General features: G+C 37.3%; 2 protein-coding genes across 2 annotated transcripts in view; one reads left to right on the top strand and one right to left on the bottom strand.

Annotated features, from left to right (window-relative positions):
* On the top strand, nucleotides 1–13,040 carry LOC112047736 (cyclic nucleotide-gated channel rod photoreceptor subunit alpha). Its single transcript, XM_024084951.2, has 8 exons — nucleotides 1–291; nucleotides 4,713–4,931; nucleotides 5,747–5,888; nucleotides 7,375–7,533; nucleotides 8,259–8,355; nucleotides 9,251–9,389; nucleotides 10,364–10,530; nucleotides 10,866–13,040. The coding sequence occupies exons 2-8, from the start codon at nucleotides 4,768–4,770 to the stop codon at nucleotides 10,868–10,870; spliced, it is 873 nt and encodes a 290-aa protein (XP_023940719.1). The 5' UTR covers nucleotides 1–291; nucleotides 4,713–4,767; the 3' UTR covers nucleotides 10,871–13,040.
* Nucleotides 12,313–18,877, bottom strand: part of LOC112047979 (clavesin-1) — a 17,417-nt gene continuing 10,852 nt past the window's right edge. Inside the window, exons 3-7 of the mRNA XM_052883257.1 lie at nucleotides 16,900–17,053; nucleotides 16,163–16,267; nucleotides 15,484–15,631; nucleotides 14,816–15,032; nucleotides 12,313–14,388 (exon numbers count right to left, since the gene is read on the bottom strand). Coding sequence (XP_052739217.1) covers nucleotides 14,234–14,388; nucleotides 14,816–15,032; nucleotides 15,484–15,631; nucleotides 16,163–16,267; nucleotides 16,900–17,053 — 779 coding nt within the window. The 3' untranslated portion in view covers nucleotides 12,313–14,233. The remainder of the gene's footprint in view (nucleotides 14,389–14,815; nucleotides 15,033–15,483; nucleotides 15,632–16,162; nucleotides 16,268–16,899; nucleotides 17,054–18,877) is intronic.

Below are 18,877 nucleotides of genomic sequence, written 5' to 3' on the forward strand. Positions count from 1 at the left end.
ACTGTTTACTTGATATTTTTTTTTGTGTTTTCCATCCACGCGTAGGATCTTAAAAACATATCAATGTTTATTATCATGTCGAATAACGATGAAAGCTAGGATGTACATGTACTTACACAATAATTCCTTCCATTACTGCTCGAAGCTATAAATAGAATGCACTTTAATCAATATATCTAGGAATTGGGCATGCGTGATACGTGCCGTATCAAATATCGGCGTCCACCGGGCAGGTAACGATCCAGACTAGTCTGCCTGTTGAACTTGTAAACACAGGGGCTGTTCGATAAGGTAACAATTATTTTATATTTAAGATTTACTGTGCATAATTTAATCTTTATCTGTGTAACTATAATGCGATGAAATTACTGATAAATGTAAATTGTTTTTTTTTTACTCAATTTCTTTGCAACTGTGCAAAAGTGCAATGCGACTGTGTGTGTACTTACCTACTATACCTACCTATGTGTAATATGTACCCGGTAGGTACATACTTATTACGATTGTGTGTGTGTTTTGTGGCTGCGTTTATTATGTCTATGTAACTTATTGTAATTAATAGGTAGGTATAAAGAAAAAATATTTTTTCATGGACCTTTGAAATATGTATATAACTAATTTATCTATGCTTAATTACCCACAACCCACCCACCTAGGTTCGTGTCTTATATAGGTAGGTATAGAATGCTTCTTATTAAAAATTTAAATAGAAATCCCAATGAATAGGACAAACTGCGCAGCTAGTATAGGGTTGCCAACATTTTTTCAGCGAAATTTGTATTCTTCGAAATAACCCCTAAAAGATTTAGTAGGTAGGTTACACTTAAAGAATATATGATGACGATGATGATAAAGAAAATATAAGAACATATTACTATATACAATACTTTATTTTCACTTTTTTCACATTTTTAAAAAGAAAAAAATTAAAAATATTTGAAATACAAACTTTGTTAAACTATGCGTTTTACCAGACTGCGTCAGAAAGAGAGTATTGTTTTTACCTAATGTATATTCATTTCTCTGTCACGCCCTGCAGCCTAGTAAACGGCTGGACGATTTTTGACATTTTATAGGGTGTCGTTGTATTCATCAATATTGTGGTAATGAGTAATGACATAGGCCTTACAAATTTTCAAAAATTTTCGTGTCAACGTCTTATAATTTGATGAAGCCAGATGCAAACTCGAAAAAAGATGACGTCATGCGTTTTCCCTCGCTCTAGGGTTGCCAACTTTTTTTACAAGGAATAAAATATATCTCTCTCTAGGGTTGGCAACTTTTTTTTACAAAAAATAAAGTATATTATATTTTAGAAAAACGAACATTTTATTTGATAAATGCAACCAATTCATTAGGTAGTATTTTCTTATGACGTTGTCACGTTCAACTATCGTCAGTAAACCGACTTTACAGACAACCGATTTGTTTTATTTTATTTTTATACAATACTAGCGGACGCCCGCGACTTCGTCCGCGTAAAAATTTATGTAAACTTCTCTACCTCTACCTTACCCTGCTCGTAAACCTACCCAACCCTACCCTACCCTACCCCTACCTTACTAATACCCTACCGCTAACCCTACCCGTACCCTATCCATACCCTATCCTACCCTACCCCTAATCTATCCCTACCCTACCCCTACCTTACTCCTACCCTACCGCTAACCCTAACCCCTCCCTACCCCTACCTTACCCCTACCATAACCCTACCCTACCCGTACCCTACCCCTACCCTACCTTACCCTATCCTACCCCTATCCTACTCCTCCCCTACCCTATACCTTACATATCCTTCCCCTACCTCTACCTTTCCCCTACCCTACACTACCCCTACCTTATCCGTACCCTACCCTACCCTACCCTACACTTTCCCTAAATTACCCCTACCCTACCTCTATTCTACCCCTTCCCTACCTCTATCCTATCCCTACCCTCAGCAAAATTGGTCCAGCCTTTTGTGCGTGGTGCAATGACAAAAAAGACTATAATTTCCCAAGCGACTTCTATGCTAATACTATAAAGAGGTAAAGTTTGTGTGGTTGTCGGGGGTAATCTCTGGATCTACTGGACCGATTTGGAAAATTCTTTTACCAATAGAAAGCTACATTATTTGCGAGTGTCATAGGCTATGTTTGGTCCTCATATTCATACGGGAACGGGAACCACGTAATTGAAACCGCGGGGCGTCAAATAGCGGCATTTCTGCGACTTTCAGAAATTTTGTATTATCTCCGAAACTATATAACTAATTAACATACTGTAAAGGGCAAATCTTATCTCTATAATTTCTTTGTTATTATTAAATAATTTATTTTGATAAGGATTTAAGTTTAGTTGTGTAAATAATGACGTAAACCTTAGTTTAAAATTTAAATAATTTATTAAAGTACTAAAGGTACTATATCTGCTAAAATATAAAAGATAGATATATGGTGTCGCGGACTTTTTTGTAGAACTTTTAAAGGTTCCAAAAGCCTCCATACATTTATTTCAGTTATACGCAATGGTTGAGGCAGCGCATGCGAATAAGTAAGTTTTTCGGTCTGACCTGTAAGAGAAAACCCGCGATATCTCAGTAGTTATATATGATATAAATATAAAATATAGCCTATAGCACTCCCCGATAACGTAGCATTCTATTGGTGAAAGAATTTTTAAAATCGGTCCAGTAGTTCCGAAGATTACCCCATTTCAAAAAATTGTTACAAACTTACAAACTTACAAACTTACAAACTTTACCTCTTTATAATATTAGTATAGATTTAAAATACCGTTTCAAAAATAGGTACGAGTATATGAATCATACTATTACGTTTGTGATTTGTATTACTGTTTTAACACTTATTAGTCAAAAAGCGTATAGTCGGATGCAAACTTTATGACGTCTCTGAAATCAGCTGCGGCTGTCGCTACGCGCAGGTCATGCGTAAAGTCAAGACGCGTGCCGTGACGCGTTTGTCACATTCTATTTATAAACTTGCGGACGCCCACGACTTCGTCCACGTGAAAATCAATGATTTTAAACTTATCTCGTGGTTGTTCATTATGACTATTATTTAAACGGGTACATACATACCACGATAAAACGACAAGATTTTTAATGTCGATATTTCGACCCAGTTGCATGGATCGCGGCGCCCTCTTGGTTTGCACAATTCTAGAATTGAAACGCCTAATAACAAAAGCGATGTCGTGACTGTGGTTTGTCTAAACAGCCTAAAACGCGAGGTTGTTGAAAAACAAAAAAAAAGAAAGTGGGTAGATCGATTCTGCCCCTATCAGCTGATGTCAACTTCGCATCTCGCAACTTCAGTCCCGTCGTGACCACGATCCATGCAACTGGGTCGAAATATCGACATTAAAAATTTCGTCGTTTTATCGTTGTATATACCCGTTTAAATAATATTCACGTGAAAATCGTTTAGCTAATATCATAAACAAAGAAAGCCCAATTCAGATGAGAATGATGATGAGGGATAACTATCTTACGATATCTTGGATTTACTTATTGGTTGGTCCAGACAATCTATGTTTTTTTAATATTAATTAGTTAATATTGACCTTATTTGTGAATGTCTCATAAAAATTAAAATCTTCAAACCTTGACATCATTCATAGTGTACATAATATTATTAATATTAGCTATAGTTGGCAACCCTAATTTTAACAGGACGGGGATATATTTTCGCTTACCGCGCATTGCGCAACCATACGCCTCGTGTTCAGATTTCAGAGTAGACTCGATGTTTGGCGCATACTTTATATACATATATCTTTGGTGTATAGTCACGCCACTGCAGTTCCGAGTAAAGATTTTTTAAATATTATATGTATTATATGTATTACTAGTAAGTAATTTATTACCCGACTGCAAGAAAGGTTATGTTTTTTATTACACGACTGCAAGTAGGCTTATTTATGTTTTTCGCGCGTATTTTGTATGTAGGTATATAAAAGTTTTTATTACCTCATATCTTCCAAACCGCGGAACGGATTTACGTAATTAAGATATCGTTAGATTTGTCTTAATGAAGTTGAAAAAAAAATCAACACAACGACGACTGTACTGACAAAAAAAAGTCAATATATAAAACTAGCGGACGCCTGCGACTTTGTCCCTATATCACCCCCTCCTGTTAATACTATTTTTGCATGTTTTATATATACATACATATAATAAATAGCCTACACATCATTTTACAAAAAGATAACTTGAAACGTGAACGAATTATTAACAGAATAGATTATATCATTCCGTACCCCTATTCTACCGACCCTACACATACCCTACCCTACAAATACCCTACCCCTACCCAAGCTTCCTCTTCCTAGCCCTACCCCTATCCTATCCTACCCCTACCCAACCCGTACTCTACCACTACCCTACCCTACCCCCTTCTTTACCGCAACTCAACCCCTACCCTACTCCCATCCTACACCTTCCCTACCCCTTCCCAAGTTAGAGAATCCTCCTTCCCAGCCCTAACCCTATCGTACCCCTATAGAATCCGTACTCTACCACTACACTACCCTACCCCTATCTTAGAATTTTTCAAATCGTTTCAGTAGTTTCGGAGCCTATTCATTACATACAAACACAGAAACAATCTAATCTTTCCTCTATATAATATTAGTACAGATGAACTTCTGAAAGACTAACGGCTGCTCCTATTAAATATATAATATCGCTAAATATAATATTTTTGCAGGTAACTCGCAGATAGACAAATCAAGTTTCAACATTTTTGGTAGTAAGGTTTCAAAATGACAGATATTGATTGCCCTGATTCCCCATGGAGAACGAGCGGACTTTTGACATTTGCCATCGCTTGGATAACAATCATAGACCCACTTTGGACATCGATGGACTTAAGTAACTTCCAAATGTTTTTACCACCCTGGCCAGAATTTATAACAGTTTTATTATGGTAAGTAATCCATTTATTACCTGACTGCGTTAAAAGGAGGGTAATGTTTTTCGAGCGTATGTATGTATGTCCATTTCTTTGGCCCTACAGCCAAAACGGCTCTACGGTTTTTGGCATATGAGGCGTCTTTGAGTTCGTTAGAATTGTGGTAGTGACAAGGGCTATATATATTTTCAAGATGGCGCCCGTAAATGGAATAAAGGGGGCGCCCGTAAATGTGAGGGGTGGGTTTGTTTTTTTCTTACCCTAACAATGTCATTTTCACTACTCTTGCTCAAAAACACTGTCATATTACCACTTCACAGCGGGGCTAAACAAGCATTTCAGCCTCTAGGGGCTAAAGTAATTTTGTTTTTTTAATTCTTGTCTGTTACGAGTACTATATGTTGTATGTTACGAGTAAAATATGACAATGTTTTTGAGCAAGAGTAGTGAAAATTATATTCGGACCATCAAAGTAACATTTTCTAGCAAGAATATATTCAATTCAGGAATTACATTGTCTCTAATCAAATACAACAAATGCATTCCCAAGTTAATGTTCACACGACAGCGTTTTTAAATACGACGCTTTTCGAGCAGTGTTGCATTTAAAACTTATTTAATTTTGGTCGTTGGAAATAGACCTTCATTTAACTTAATACTATATTTGAACGCTTTTTTAACGTACGTCAAAAAACTCTCCATGAGGATATTAAATGAAAGCGAAAAAATATAGTCACGTGGCTTAAATCCAATACCTATTTGTAACTTTTAGTGCGTGCTTAAAGTGTGCTTTTTAGTTTTTTAAACTATTTAAAGTTATTTGTCTACAGGAGTGCACTATACATTGCAAGGAGAGTTATTGGCCTACTTTGCACCATCTATATACCATGGTATTTTAACTGCCATTACTCTCTGCGACGCCAGTATCAAAAGCTGCTGACCAAAGTTACTTGCGTTATGTACCATTACAAAGTAAGTTTATTTTTTTTATATTCTATTTTTAAGGGTACCCTTCGTTATCAACCCATATACGGCTCACTGCTGAGCTCGAGTCTCCTCTCAGAATGAGAGGGGTTAGGCCAATAGTCCAAAACGCTGGCCCAATGCGGATTGGCAGACTTCACACATGCAGAGAATTCAGAAATTTTCTGGTGTGCAGGTTTCCTCACGATGTTTTCCTTCACCGTTTGAGACACGTGATATTTATTTTTTTAAAATACACACAACACACAACTGAAAAGTTGGAGGTGCATGCCCCGGACCGGATTCGAACCCACACCCTCCGGAATTGGAGGCAGAGGTCATATCCACTGGGCTATCACGGCTCTCAAGGGTACCCTAAAATCCTATTAATATGACTACGCTGTCCGTCCGTCTGTCAGTGTCACTAGACTGTAAAGTGCGATCTGTGTGCCTAGTGGGAGTTTTCAATATGTTCATACTGTTACTATCGCGTTGGCGTAAACGCGAATTTATATGTAATTGAAACAGTTGTGCAGCAGTGCCACTAGATGGCGCTGTTTCAATTCCTCAGAAATTCGCGTTTACGTTAACGCGGTAGCAACAGTATCAAATTGCCACCAGGCCCTCAGTAGGTATTTCATGAACTGTGACAGTAGGCCTATATATTAAATTACTCTGTGGACAGTAGACTTGGATTGTTATAGTACAAGTATATCTTCTGTAACCGCTATAACAACAAATATTTAAAAATAGATTCAAATAAAATTTAAGGGGTTTTCCATAAAAACGTGATTTTTTGCCGTTTTCTCTCGTATAAATGAGAAAGGTCTCATCACGAAATCTCGAAAACCGCTTGACGTAAAAAGATGCAATTTGGCAAGGAGGTAGTTAGTAAGTGTCCGCTAAGAACAGATTTTGCAAGAGGGCCGGATTAAGGAGGTCAAAGGGCGGACAAAGTTGCGCGCGTTCGCTAGTATAATAAAGAGAGGGACGTGATAGCCCAGAGAATATGACCTCTTTTTTCAATTCAGAGGGCGTTGGTTCGAATCCGGTCCGGGGCATCCACCTACAACTTTCAGTTATGTGCATTTTAATTACAATATCAAACGGTGAAGGATAAACATCGCGAAGAAACCTGCATACCTGAGAATTTTCTTAATTCTTTACGTGTGGGAAGTCTACCAATCCGCATTTGGCAAGTGTGGTGGACTAAGCAGGACTAAACCCCTCTCATTCTGAGAGGAGACTCGTGCTTAACAGTGAGCCGAAGAGTTAAGAGAGTAACGTAACGTACGGTCCGGCTGTGCCTCCGTGGTTTTTAATTCTCTGATATATTTACTGTAATATAATACTTATGTAGATTTTATAGGTACATACCCTTCCTTGAATCACTCTATCTATTGCTGAAAATTACATTAAAATCCGTTTCATGATCTAAGCAAATATCTAGCGGAAGCGACTTCTACTGATTACTAACTAATTGTAATGATTACAGGTCCCTAAACCAGTCCGAGAGAAAGTTCTTCAATGCTACAAGCAGGCGTGGCTTGAGGACAAAATCATTTTTCCAAGCTCGAAGCTCGCACTGTACATTTTGCCAAGATCATTGCGCGAAATATTGCTTGGATGTATCAAGAAGACTATTTTGGATAAGGTAAAATCAAAAATAAAGGTACTTACGGATGCGAGACTTGGCCGCTAACTATAGGCCTCATAAGAAGGCTCAAAGACTCTCAGCGGGCGATGGAGCGAGCTCGAGCTTTTCTGCGTCCTCAAGAGGTGATCAAGTGACTGACGACATTAAGTGAGTCGCAAAGATTCGCTAGATGCAGGCGGCTCAGGATAGTGAAGTCCCTGCAAAAGGTTTACGTCCTGCAGTGGACGTCCATCGGCTGATGTGATGATAATGAGAAGGGTTGCTGTGAACCTAAGTGACTGTGAACATGATTCCTCAAATGATGCCGAGGAAATTAAAAAAGGAAATACACACACTTAATACTTGGACGGTTGAGGGTGAATAGAAAGGCTTTGTAACGTATTCAGGTCTGGCTGGTGGGAGGTTTCGGCTAGTTACCGACAAAGACGTACCGCCAAGCGATATAGCGTTCCGGTACGATGTCGTGTAGAAACCGAAAGGGGTGTGGATTTTTATCCTCCTCCTAACAAGTTAGCCCGCTTCCATTTTAGATTGCATCATCACTTACCATCAGGTGAGATTGCAGTCAAGGGCTAACTTGTAAAGAATAAAAAAAAAGTGCTCCTAACCACTTTTTCACGCCATTGCGTGAGGAAGTGCCAACCAATATTAGGAGGAGACGAGGAATCCTCTCCTCCTCCAACCATATTGGTGGGTACTTATACCTAATTATGTATTTTCAGGTCAGAATGTATCAGCAGTGTTTTCTACTGGTCACATCTTTGTCGTCAAAAGTACAAACTGAAACTTATTCTCCTGGAGATATTGTTTGTCTGCAAGGTAGGTATTTTTTTAATAAACTAACAAACGCTCCAGTGGCGATAGCTGTATCAGCCGTATCAATTATACGGGTCCCTCGGACTACAGAGATCCTTTATTACCCAACTAATTTTGATACAGGGCCCGTTATCAAGCCAAGGCCCCAAGGCACGCTACGCCACTGAAACGCTCGTAACTTGGACCGCGTGGGACTCTTCTAAAAAAATCGGCCAAGTGCGTGTCTGGCCACACGTAGTGTAGATTTACAGTGGAATTTATGGACGTTGCAGGGGCACCCCCAGGGGATCATTCAGCCGCTGAGTGTCGAATTTAACCTCTATTTGTTACAGTATTTGACACTCAGCGGGTGAATGATCCCCTGAGGATGCTCCTGCAACGTCTATGAATTCCACTATAAATAATCACTTTAAAGCGTTTTATTGCAAAAATATCGATAGCGATACACACACTATCACACACTATGCGATAGACGGCAAAAAATTGCCTTACTTTACATGTAGGTACCCCAATTGTTTAGCCGTGAAATATTTCAGCTTCCTAGTTTTAACAGACTGAGTTATCTTAAAATTACTACATATAACTCTTTAACCTTATATTTTCCTTGTATTTCATTACCTATGTATCTACTATTTTTGAGATTGGTGAAATCACGTGCTTTGGCGTCACCGACATATAGCAGTAACTATACTGACCGATGTGACCGATTGACCGATTGACCGATTGATCTGAAATATGGTACCTACACTCAGAGAAGAGTGATCATCACTACTAAAACTATGATGATGTGATGATCATAATACATACTATACGTAACATGTGATTATTACTATTTGTAGTCTTAAGCGAGACATTGGTCCGTGGGTCATCGTGGTTTCTTCTCTCTTTTTTGTCCAAGGTGCTTTGGCGGACAAGATATATTTGGTTGGTAAAGGAGTGCTGGAGGCAGTCACCTTCACAGGCGAACGCTTGGAGAACATGTCTTCTGGTGACATCCTCGGCGAAATTGGTGTTATGCACATAGGAGGATTCATTACGTGAGTCTTTTTGCCTTTTTGTTCTAGATCCACACGGCACGTTGTTCACACATTCGATCCGATCCGGCTCGAAGGACCAAATGGTATGGGTCAATAAAACACAAAGTTAAAGATGGAAAGTACGTTAACGAAACAGTCGTTTAGTATTCATATTATACACATATTTTCCATTTCTAAAAAGGCACAGAATACACGTCACTGTACTTAGGGGAGCAGGGTGTTAGTTGTCACAGGAGCAAGTAGTAGCTAACAGATTTTTTTACCTATGTCATCAATGTTAAGGATGACATAGGTATATGAAGGTATATGACCCATATTCGGCTCGGATCGTAGAAAGAGAATCGACGTGCCAGTGGGCTACAGACCCAAGCCATTTAAATTATAGGTTGAACTTCGACAACTTGGCGACCACTTTTTCTTCTCTTTCTCGATGTCACGGCTCTGCAGATCTTCCCGAGGTCCCTGTATCACGTTGATCGTTACCGATCTATAGTGATTGCCACTGCCTAGATTTCCCCTCCAATACTGGTTGCTGCCAGGTACAGCAGCAGTTTCTTGGATGGGATGTGTTTCACCTCCTCTGGGTCCACTGTGGGGGCGACCACTAGTATTACTTACTTTGACGGCCTCCGTGGCGCTGTGGTATGCGCGGTGGATTTACAAGACGGAGGTCCTGGGTTCGATCCCCGGCTGGGCAGATTAAGATTTTCTTAATTTGTCCAGGTCTGGCTGGTGGGAGGCTTCGGCTGTGGCTAGTTACCACCCTACCGGCAAAGACGTACCGCCAAGCGATTTAGCGTTCCGGTACGATGCCATGTAGAAACCGAAAGGGGTGTGGATTTTCATCCTCCTCCTAACATGTTAGCCCGCTTCCATCTTAGACTGCATCATCACTTACCATCAGGTGAGATTGTAGTCAAGGGCTAACATGTAAAGAATAAAAATAAAAAAAAAAACCTATCATTTCATTTCAGACGAACTGCAACTGTGCGCGCTCTGATCGACACCGAACTGTATGCTATCAGCAAGAAGGATTACAACGACGTTATCGACAATTTCCCTGAAACTAAGAGATTGATCGCGAATATCGGCAAAAAGAGGCTGGAACGTTCACATTACACGGCCCGTCGAGAAGCTTGTGGTAAGGTTAATTTTAAGATCATCATCATCATCAGAGTGGCGTGAATTATATGTACAAATTGAAGTACATAATCTTTTTAACATAAAAATGGAACCGACTTCAAAGACTTCTTTCAGTTATTTTGATTTTAACACAAAATTAATAAGTCAATCTGGAAATGTACCTAAGTAAATTTTCTTTCAAACAAAAAAAGAATTTTCAAAATTGGTTTATAGGTGACGAAGTTATGAGGTAGCAAACAAAAAAAAAAACATACGCACCGAATAGAAAATCTCCTCCTTGGTCGAAGTCGTGGGTACCCGCTAGTTAGATTAATTGCAAATTCTTTTTTGCAGGTTAATGAAATATAAGGACGCGTCCCTTGCTCAAACTACAGAAAATTGCGCAAATCTGCTCATGGAAATATAATAATAATCCCAGTATTAAGAAAAAAAAATGTAGACCATAGATATACATATATGTAGACTTTATGGTTTATGGTCATATATTACATTTAGCGGTAATATGCTAATTTCGTGATCATGTAACCGGTTATATAAGTAATTAGGTATATGTACCTAAATAAACATAATAATATTATTGATATATACCTGTTTAACCTGTATGTCTAATATAATATGTTTTGATTTTATATTAAGGATATTCTGATAATATACCTACTTATATACTTACATATTTATGAACATGGATTGAGATTTAAACCTCAATTTTCTTCAAAGTAAAGTAGTCTTCACTTCTATTTAAAGTACACTTCAACTTCAAGTAGTCAATGCTGTAGCAATAGTAAGCAAGTTTTACAAAAAGTTGAACCTCCCACTCCCTTATACAGTCAGTAATTAATAGTAGGATTTAGAATGACGACTGTATATTAGATTCTCTTCATAATTAAAAAAATCTGATATATATTTGGATTGGCCTATTCATATCCATATATTCAATGTTCAAAAAAAAAAATCAAATACTCGCGTACTTACCTATAGCTTGGCAAGTACTTTGATGTCACTCACATGATATGCGAGCGACGGGGGAAAGGACAGCGCGGGTGTGAAGTCGTGCGCGTGGGACATCGGGAGTGTTACGAACGAATTTGCCAAGCTATAAGAACTATTTCGTGAAAATCAGTTTCTTTTAAAAAATTCGTACACAAATCAATAAATCCCAAGTTTTGTAAGTTTAGGTAATCTTATAAAAATCCTGTATTGCATGGGATTAAGTTTTCGTATTCTTATATATTTTGTGGAACAGTGTTTCCCAAACTTTAGTTTAGAGTGCCAAAGAGTGAGAATGATAAGTGACATGAATTCGTTTCTGATGGTATTTTTTGTTAATTTCATTGCTAACATTATGTACGCATTATGTCATTGTGTGCACAATGTTTTTAACTAGAGTAGGCACTAAACGTACTCCGATTATAAATGTTCGTAAGGATTCCTCAGGGTAGGCAATGCATCTACGCAGGTATGAGGCACGCCAAACAGTCGGTACGTATACCTACATGATATTCTATACAAATGTGTTGTGAATACCTTCTATAATATATATGAATAATTAAACATTAGAAGAATTATTTTACTCGTATTATTTATCTAAGTTTATTTTTTTTTAATTTTAAGTAAATTATTGTATATTTTTTCCTCTAAGGATTATGGAATGGACCGAATGTTATATATAACTTGGTTTATTTACAAAAAGTTGTATTGCAGGTTTTATTCACATTTTAATATACATATTGTAATATGTGTATATATACAGGGTATATGTATGTATATGATAATAATAAAATTTTATATATTTATGATAATTATTTATTTTTATATTGAATATTTTATACGTAACATTGTAATGTTAACATTAGAAAATTAAAAATAACATTAAAGGGGAAACGTCCAAAAGGCCCTTAATGGGTCCAAAGTTGGACGCTGGATGCGATAACGGACTATACTGGACACAGAATGTACTCTTTGGTTTGTCCGAGAATCTTTCTAACATACCCGTTTACTTTAAATTATATCTAAAGTAATTATTATTATGATCTACTTACCCAGTACCCACCTTTTGCATTTAACCATTGCGAAAGAGCATCTTAAGCTATTAGCTCAATATACCTACCTATAAAGTAATGTACAGTAAAAGCTCATTATTCGCGGGGGATACGTTCTCTTAATGTGTCGCGAATACAGAAACCGTGAATATGGAATGGTATTTTATATAGGATTCTATGGGATACGTTCTTAGCTGACAAAATAAAAAACAAATATATAAAGACATTTTCGCAATTTCGGCAATAGGTATTTGCAAGTTAAAATTTTATTTTTCAGATTTTACGTCAGTTTCGACAGTCAGATCCGCGAATAACGAAATATTTAGCCGCGAATATAGGAATTGGGTCACAATTTTTTAATCCGCGAATAGTGAAAACGTGAATAAAGGAAGCGTGAATAAGAAGCTTCTACTGTATTTGATTTTTATCCATTTTACATATTGTAGTGAATAAAAAATTAATCAAACAATGTTGTTTTATTTCGACTACAACTATAACCTGACCTGGCATTGGCAAACTTTGCTGCGCAATCCAATTATTTTTGTGCAAAAGGAGATGGTCCATTTAAGGTCCACTCTTTTACAATGTATCATTAAAATTAAAAAATACAAGGATTTTATTAAAACCCAAGTTTTTGAGATAAATCAAGATGGCACCCTTTAGAGCAACTATGACATGACAATTGACAGCAAACGTCAAATCGACTACTGCATTGAAAACGTCATCAATCCGCCATTATTATCCATATTATTGTTGCATTGCTTGGGAGAGAATGAATATTATTTCGAAAGAATTCAAGTAAATTCGTAGATTTGTATAATCAAAAATATTAAAAAAAATATTTTCTTTTATTTCCGCCAAGGTACAATGACTGATACTGGGCTGCATACAATTTTGGACCATCTCCTTTATATACCTATATGTAAATTGGCACTGCTTTATACAGTGCTATACAGGGTGCTCGGGAGTATTTCCCACATCTCTGGGGGTCTTCTTTACCGAAAGTCAATTTAAAATGTTCAAAGAACATGTGTTCTAAAATTAATATTTATGGAGTGATTTCTTTTGTAAATAGATCTTAAAGTATGTCGCATATACGCATCCTTAAAATTATGATGTAGCCAAACTTTAAAATGCAAGGATAGATAGAGGCTTGTGTTACATGGATAGTCGGAATTATTTGAATTACTTCGTATGAAAACATTAAAAAAATCTTTTTTTAGTAAAAACAATATTAGTTATGCAGTTCGGCTCCTTTATGTGGACTCGTCAACCAAAAGTTATGGGAAATACTCCCCAGTACCCTGTATAATTGTTTTCTTATCTTATATGAAACACTTAAGTGGGAATTACTTTTAATCATAGGTTCCCAAATCTCACTTATTTTGCCCACACGTTACCGAGAATATATCTTTAATAAACGCGCAATTTACTACGTACGTACGCTTAAGCTTTAAAAAAAAATGTTCACTCAATTTTGCATCTAACTTTGTGACTATAACCATTGACATCTTTTATAACATCTGGATACTTTACACAATACACCTTACAAACATCAATCTGAAAAATTCCCTCTTGTACCATCTCAATTAACTTCTCTGGGTCCTCTGTTGCCCCCTGAAAACCTCAAAAGGGGTCATAGTAGGGAATATATGCTATAAATCAATCGATTTCTAATTTCTTGAACGAGCCTTCGACACCACCGAATATGTCTGATATCGTCTTCGGCTTCCCGGGTCGGAGGGATTCGGTCACACGTCTTTTGTTTTCGTTCTCGAAGTATTCCTTGTAATCCCGCAACTTTTCTAGAACGTCATCTAGTGGATAGAAAATAAGAAAGGTAAGTCAAGATCAGAGGCCTAGGCAGGGGCGTAGCTACCGTCGTATCAGCCGTATCAATGATATAAAAATTAGTAAAATTTAGTCCACAATCTCTCTTAATCTGGTACTTCCCCTCCCCTCTCCAAGGCAAACTAAGCTACTGCACCTAGGCCTAACCACAAGCATTTAATTCCGTGCAAATAAGCTTATTGCAGGAATGTTTCTATCAATAACAGTCTATTTTAACGGCCCTCTTTAACAACATTTTAATGTTAAATGCGTTCATGATCACTATCAGATGCTAATGATAATGATTGGTAACCGTCTTCTCCGACCTGGTGATCCAAATCCCCATAGGATAACTACTGGACTAAGGTGAAATTTAAAACTTAGGAGTAAGTAAACATAAAAACTAGTAGGTACCTTTGATTTCTTGGAAGGTTTTGTATTGTCCTCCCGATTCCTTAGGCAGGGCTTCAATAGGTATATACTTTTCTAGCGTCTTAGAACCGGTGGTGTGGATAAACAAACTATCCATAAGCGCCTTCTTCATGAATGGCTTCATCATGAGCAGCAGCTTGTCAATAAAAGATGGCGCATTTGTGAAGTGTAGCCCCTTTAGCTTAACCAAGATTGCTTCCTGAAAGTTTAATTAAGTTTCTTAGGATTTTTTGTCACATTTTATTACGACTATATTTTTATAGACTATATTTATGTCAAAGTCATATTTGCCAATTAATAGATAGCTGAGCCGTTCATAAAACCGCAGAATGTAATGAAATTGATAATAATTTACTACCTAGACAAAAAACGTTGATCACAACGTTTGACAGTATGGCTGAATGTCATTTTAATTTACTTATTGACGAATTATTTTCATGTTTTATGTTGACAATGATTTTACGAGTGCAACTGAAAATAGAATTATAAACACAAATTATTCAATAACTAAGATGTTTTTTTTAATTCTGCATACGATTCAGATTTTCCTCATTTCGATGATATTTCGTAACATTTAGAATACCTGTAGAATTTGTTTAATTTAGCTGTTTCTCACCCTTAGACCAGTTATTAATGGTCTAAGTTCTCACCTGAAGGTAATAAAGGAATTGCTGTATGTTTAGCAACTCTAGCTTAGTTATATGTCCCAAGCTGACTCCCTCAAAATCTATGACAAGCTGTAGTCCCGGCCAAGTACCTTCTTCCATTTGAAAAATGTCTAAAATCATAAACACCGTCCTGCAATAAAGAAATAAGTATCGGCCAAAGATTCTGTTTGTCGCTGATAGCTTATAGCTTATTGGTTGCTTGAAGATGAATGAAAGCAAAGCTTGACATGGGTCTACCAGTTACGATTACATATCCTAGATTTAGTCGCTAACTATGGACCTCCTATGGAAGCTCAGAGTCACTCAGCGGGTGATAGACTGAGCTTGGAGTTTCTCGGTGTGCCAAAGCCACTCAGGCCACTCCAAGGACCCTGTCGTCCTTACGACAGGCGATAGAAATCACAGGCGGGGGGGGGGGGGGGGGGGGGGAGGTCTAGCCCCGAACCTGTTTCCCCACACCCCTGCGGGTGAGAGGGAATTTTCCACGTCCTACATTTGGTCGCAAACTATGGGCCTCCTATGGAAGTTCAGAGAAACTCAACGGGCGATAGAACGAGCTTGGAGTTTCTCAGTTAGTATTTATATAGCAAGTTCGTGTCAGTGGTAAATAAATATTTTGTACCAGGGCCCAAGAAATACTTATTAGCAAAAAAAAACCTACCTCAAACATTGTCCAAAATTAAATGGCTTCGTGTCGTAATTCAAGAGATGGCAATACAATATCGCGTAGCCTTCGGCCGTCCGCGTAGGTAGAATTGACATGGAGCTGAAATATAAAACGCATTTAGGTATAATAAAAAGCTATTTTCTTTCAATTTATAAACATACAAACAAGCATATACTGTTGAGTTTATTGCCGGCTCTTCTCAGTAGAATCTGCGTTATAAGTACGAACTGGTGGTAGTAGGCCTTTACAAATAGCCAAACTTGACGTCTCAAAAATGCTTGTAAACTAAGCCTTGAAATAAACGAATTTTTATTTTGATTTTTTACTTAGGTACAAGCAGAGTTCTGTAAAATAGCCATGTTACTTATAGTATATCATTCTTCAATCGCTAACGCTTCGAAAACTATATATATTACTAGCGGACGCTCGCGACTTCGTCTGCGTGAAACTCGTTGTAAACTTTCAACTACCCCTACCCTACCCTACCCCTTCAATTATTTCATTTTTTTCTGTCATAAGAACCTTCTTCTTACAATAACAAAATCAAACAAAATGAAATCGGTCCAGCCGTTCACGCGTATATATAAAATGAAATGACATTCGTTATCGAAAGAGCCAATCAACCTAAATCATTCCATTCAATATCATTCCCATACATTTTTTAATTTTGAAGCGTTAATAGTTGTAGAAAGACAATAATAAAATTTGTAACCAGTTTAAAACATTCTTACACATAATTGACAGTTTTTTCAATATCAGCGTCAAATTTTCTATCCTTGAAATAGTTAGTGAAGAGAGTTCGAAGCGTAATGTTGAGGTCCAGCACTTGTTTTGCGAGCTCGGCACTTCGGTTGCAGCAGTGGAATGATAATATAAGGTCCAAATCTGTAAGTATAAACAAGATATGTTTAATTTTTACCATTATACAGAAGGACATAGGTTTCGGCATTCATTAGCGTAAACCTAAACTAGCGTAAAAAAAAACAAGCTAGAGGCCCTCGACTCCGTCTGAAATTCTGTTTTTTACAAAACCCGAGGTAGGATTTTTTCGGGATTAAATGTACCTACTTCTAAATAACTTACTTCCGCATTTATAATATTAGTATGAAAGTGTGGATTCAACTAATGACATCATATATCTATGACCAATGATAATTATATACTATAGATCGGTTACGTCCCTACAAAAAGTGATCCGAATAATAGGCTATAATACTGAACGCACACATGCACAATTTTATCTTTAATTCCCTTATATATTTATGTATATATAGTTTTTACAGAGCCGTGATAGACTAGTGGATATGACTTCTACCTCCGATTCCGGGGGTTTGGGTTTGAATCCGTTTTCGAATTCGGTCCAATGCATATGCACCTCCAACTTTTCAGTTGTGTGCATTAAAGAAATTAAATATCACGTGTCTCAAACGGTGAAGGATAACATCGTGAGGAAACCTGCATACCAGAGAATTTTCTTAGTTCTCTGCGTATGTGAAGTCTGCTAATCCGCATTGGGCCAGCGTAGTGGACTATTTGCCTAACCCCTCTCATTCTAAAAGGAGACTCGAGCTCAGCAGTGAGCCGAATATGGGTTGACAACGAATATGAATACGAATATTGAGTTGACTATAAATTTCTTCTTTTGAGCGATTCATTTTTCATGCGCTAGTAACACATCTAACAGTATTTAATATGATTGCCTACGACAATAACAAGTAATTGTTTCAGAATCAGAATCCCACGCAACAGTTTTCTTTAACAAACTACGTCTAAATGCATACGTTGTAAACTATAATGAAACAGACAGACAACCATACGAATACGAGTATCTGCGTATTGACAGAAAAGGCATGGCAGAGCAATTATTCAAATTTCGTTCTCCATAAAAACCATCAAATGATGAATTTCAACCTTTTTGGTATACCTAGCCGAGAATTAATTTAGCAGAGTTCGCCTCGTAAACAAACCGTTACTAAATTCTTTTATAACTTGTTAGATAAAGTGATAACTTTGAAGGTCTTCTACTTATTTTTTATCCTTATACCTACTTGTGAGTATTTTAAACTCAGTAGAACTATTATGACGTAATACAGTTTTTTATAACTCGACAGTTTATGTTTCGAAAGTTTCGCCTATCAAATGTGATACTTTAGTTATAGAGAAAAGGAACTACTTAAGTTATAGAGAAGGAAATACTTTAGTTATAGAGAAAAACATCGTTGCAGAATAGCGCTAAAGGTTCAAACAGGGGCATAGCGATCGTGCTATCAGCCCTATCAATGTCATGGGGTCCCCGGATTACCTATTATGTGTGTAATTAAAAATTAGATAGGGGGATACAGGGGATAGTGTAGATTCCCAACAGTGAAAGATTTGTTCTAATCGGTTTAGTTGTTTCGGAGCCTAGTCGATGCAAACGAACAATTCTATATAATAGGACCTTAAACCACACTGAAGTTAATAGAATGCACTGTCTCTTATCTCTCGAGCGGTATATGAATTTCTGGTCCAGAAACCCATTCATCATATGAGCGTTTCTACGAATAAACCCATTTTTGGGTATCTTCATATGAATCGGGGCACTGTTTCGCCAGGTCATATGTCATGAACCGGAATATGTACTTCATTGGAAAGAGAGATGTCCGGTGAATGTTGTGGCTGGGGTAGAACTTCCCCATTTTGTCGTTTTTAGTTAGCTTCTTGCTGGTA

This window comes from Bicyclus anynana, chromosome 8 (genome assembly GCF_947172395.1).
Source record: "Bicyclus anynana chromosome 8, ilBicAnyn1.1, whole genome shotgun sequence".
NCBI classification, from domain to species: Eukaryota; Metazoa; Arthropoda; class Insecta; order Lepidoptera; family Nymphalidae; genus Bicyclus; species Bicyclus anynana.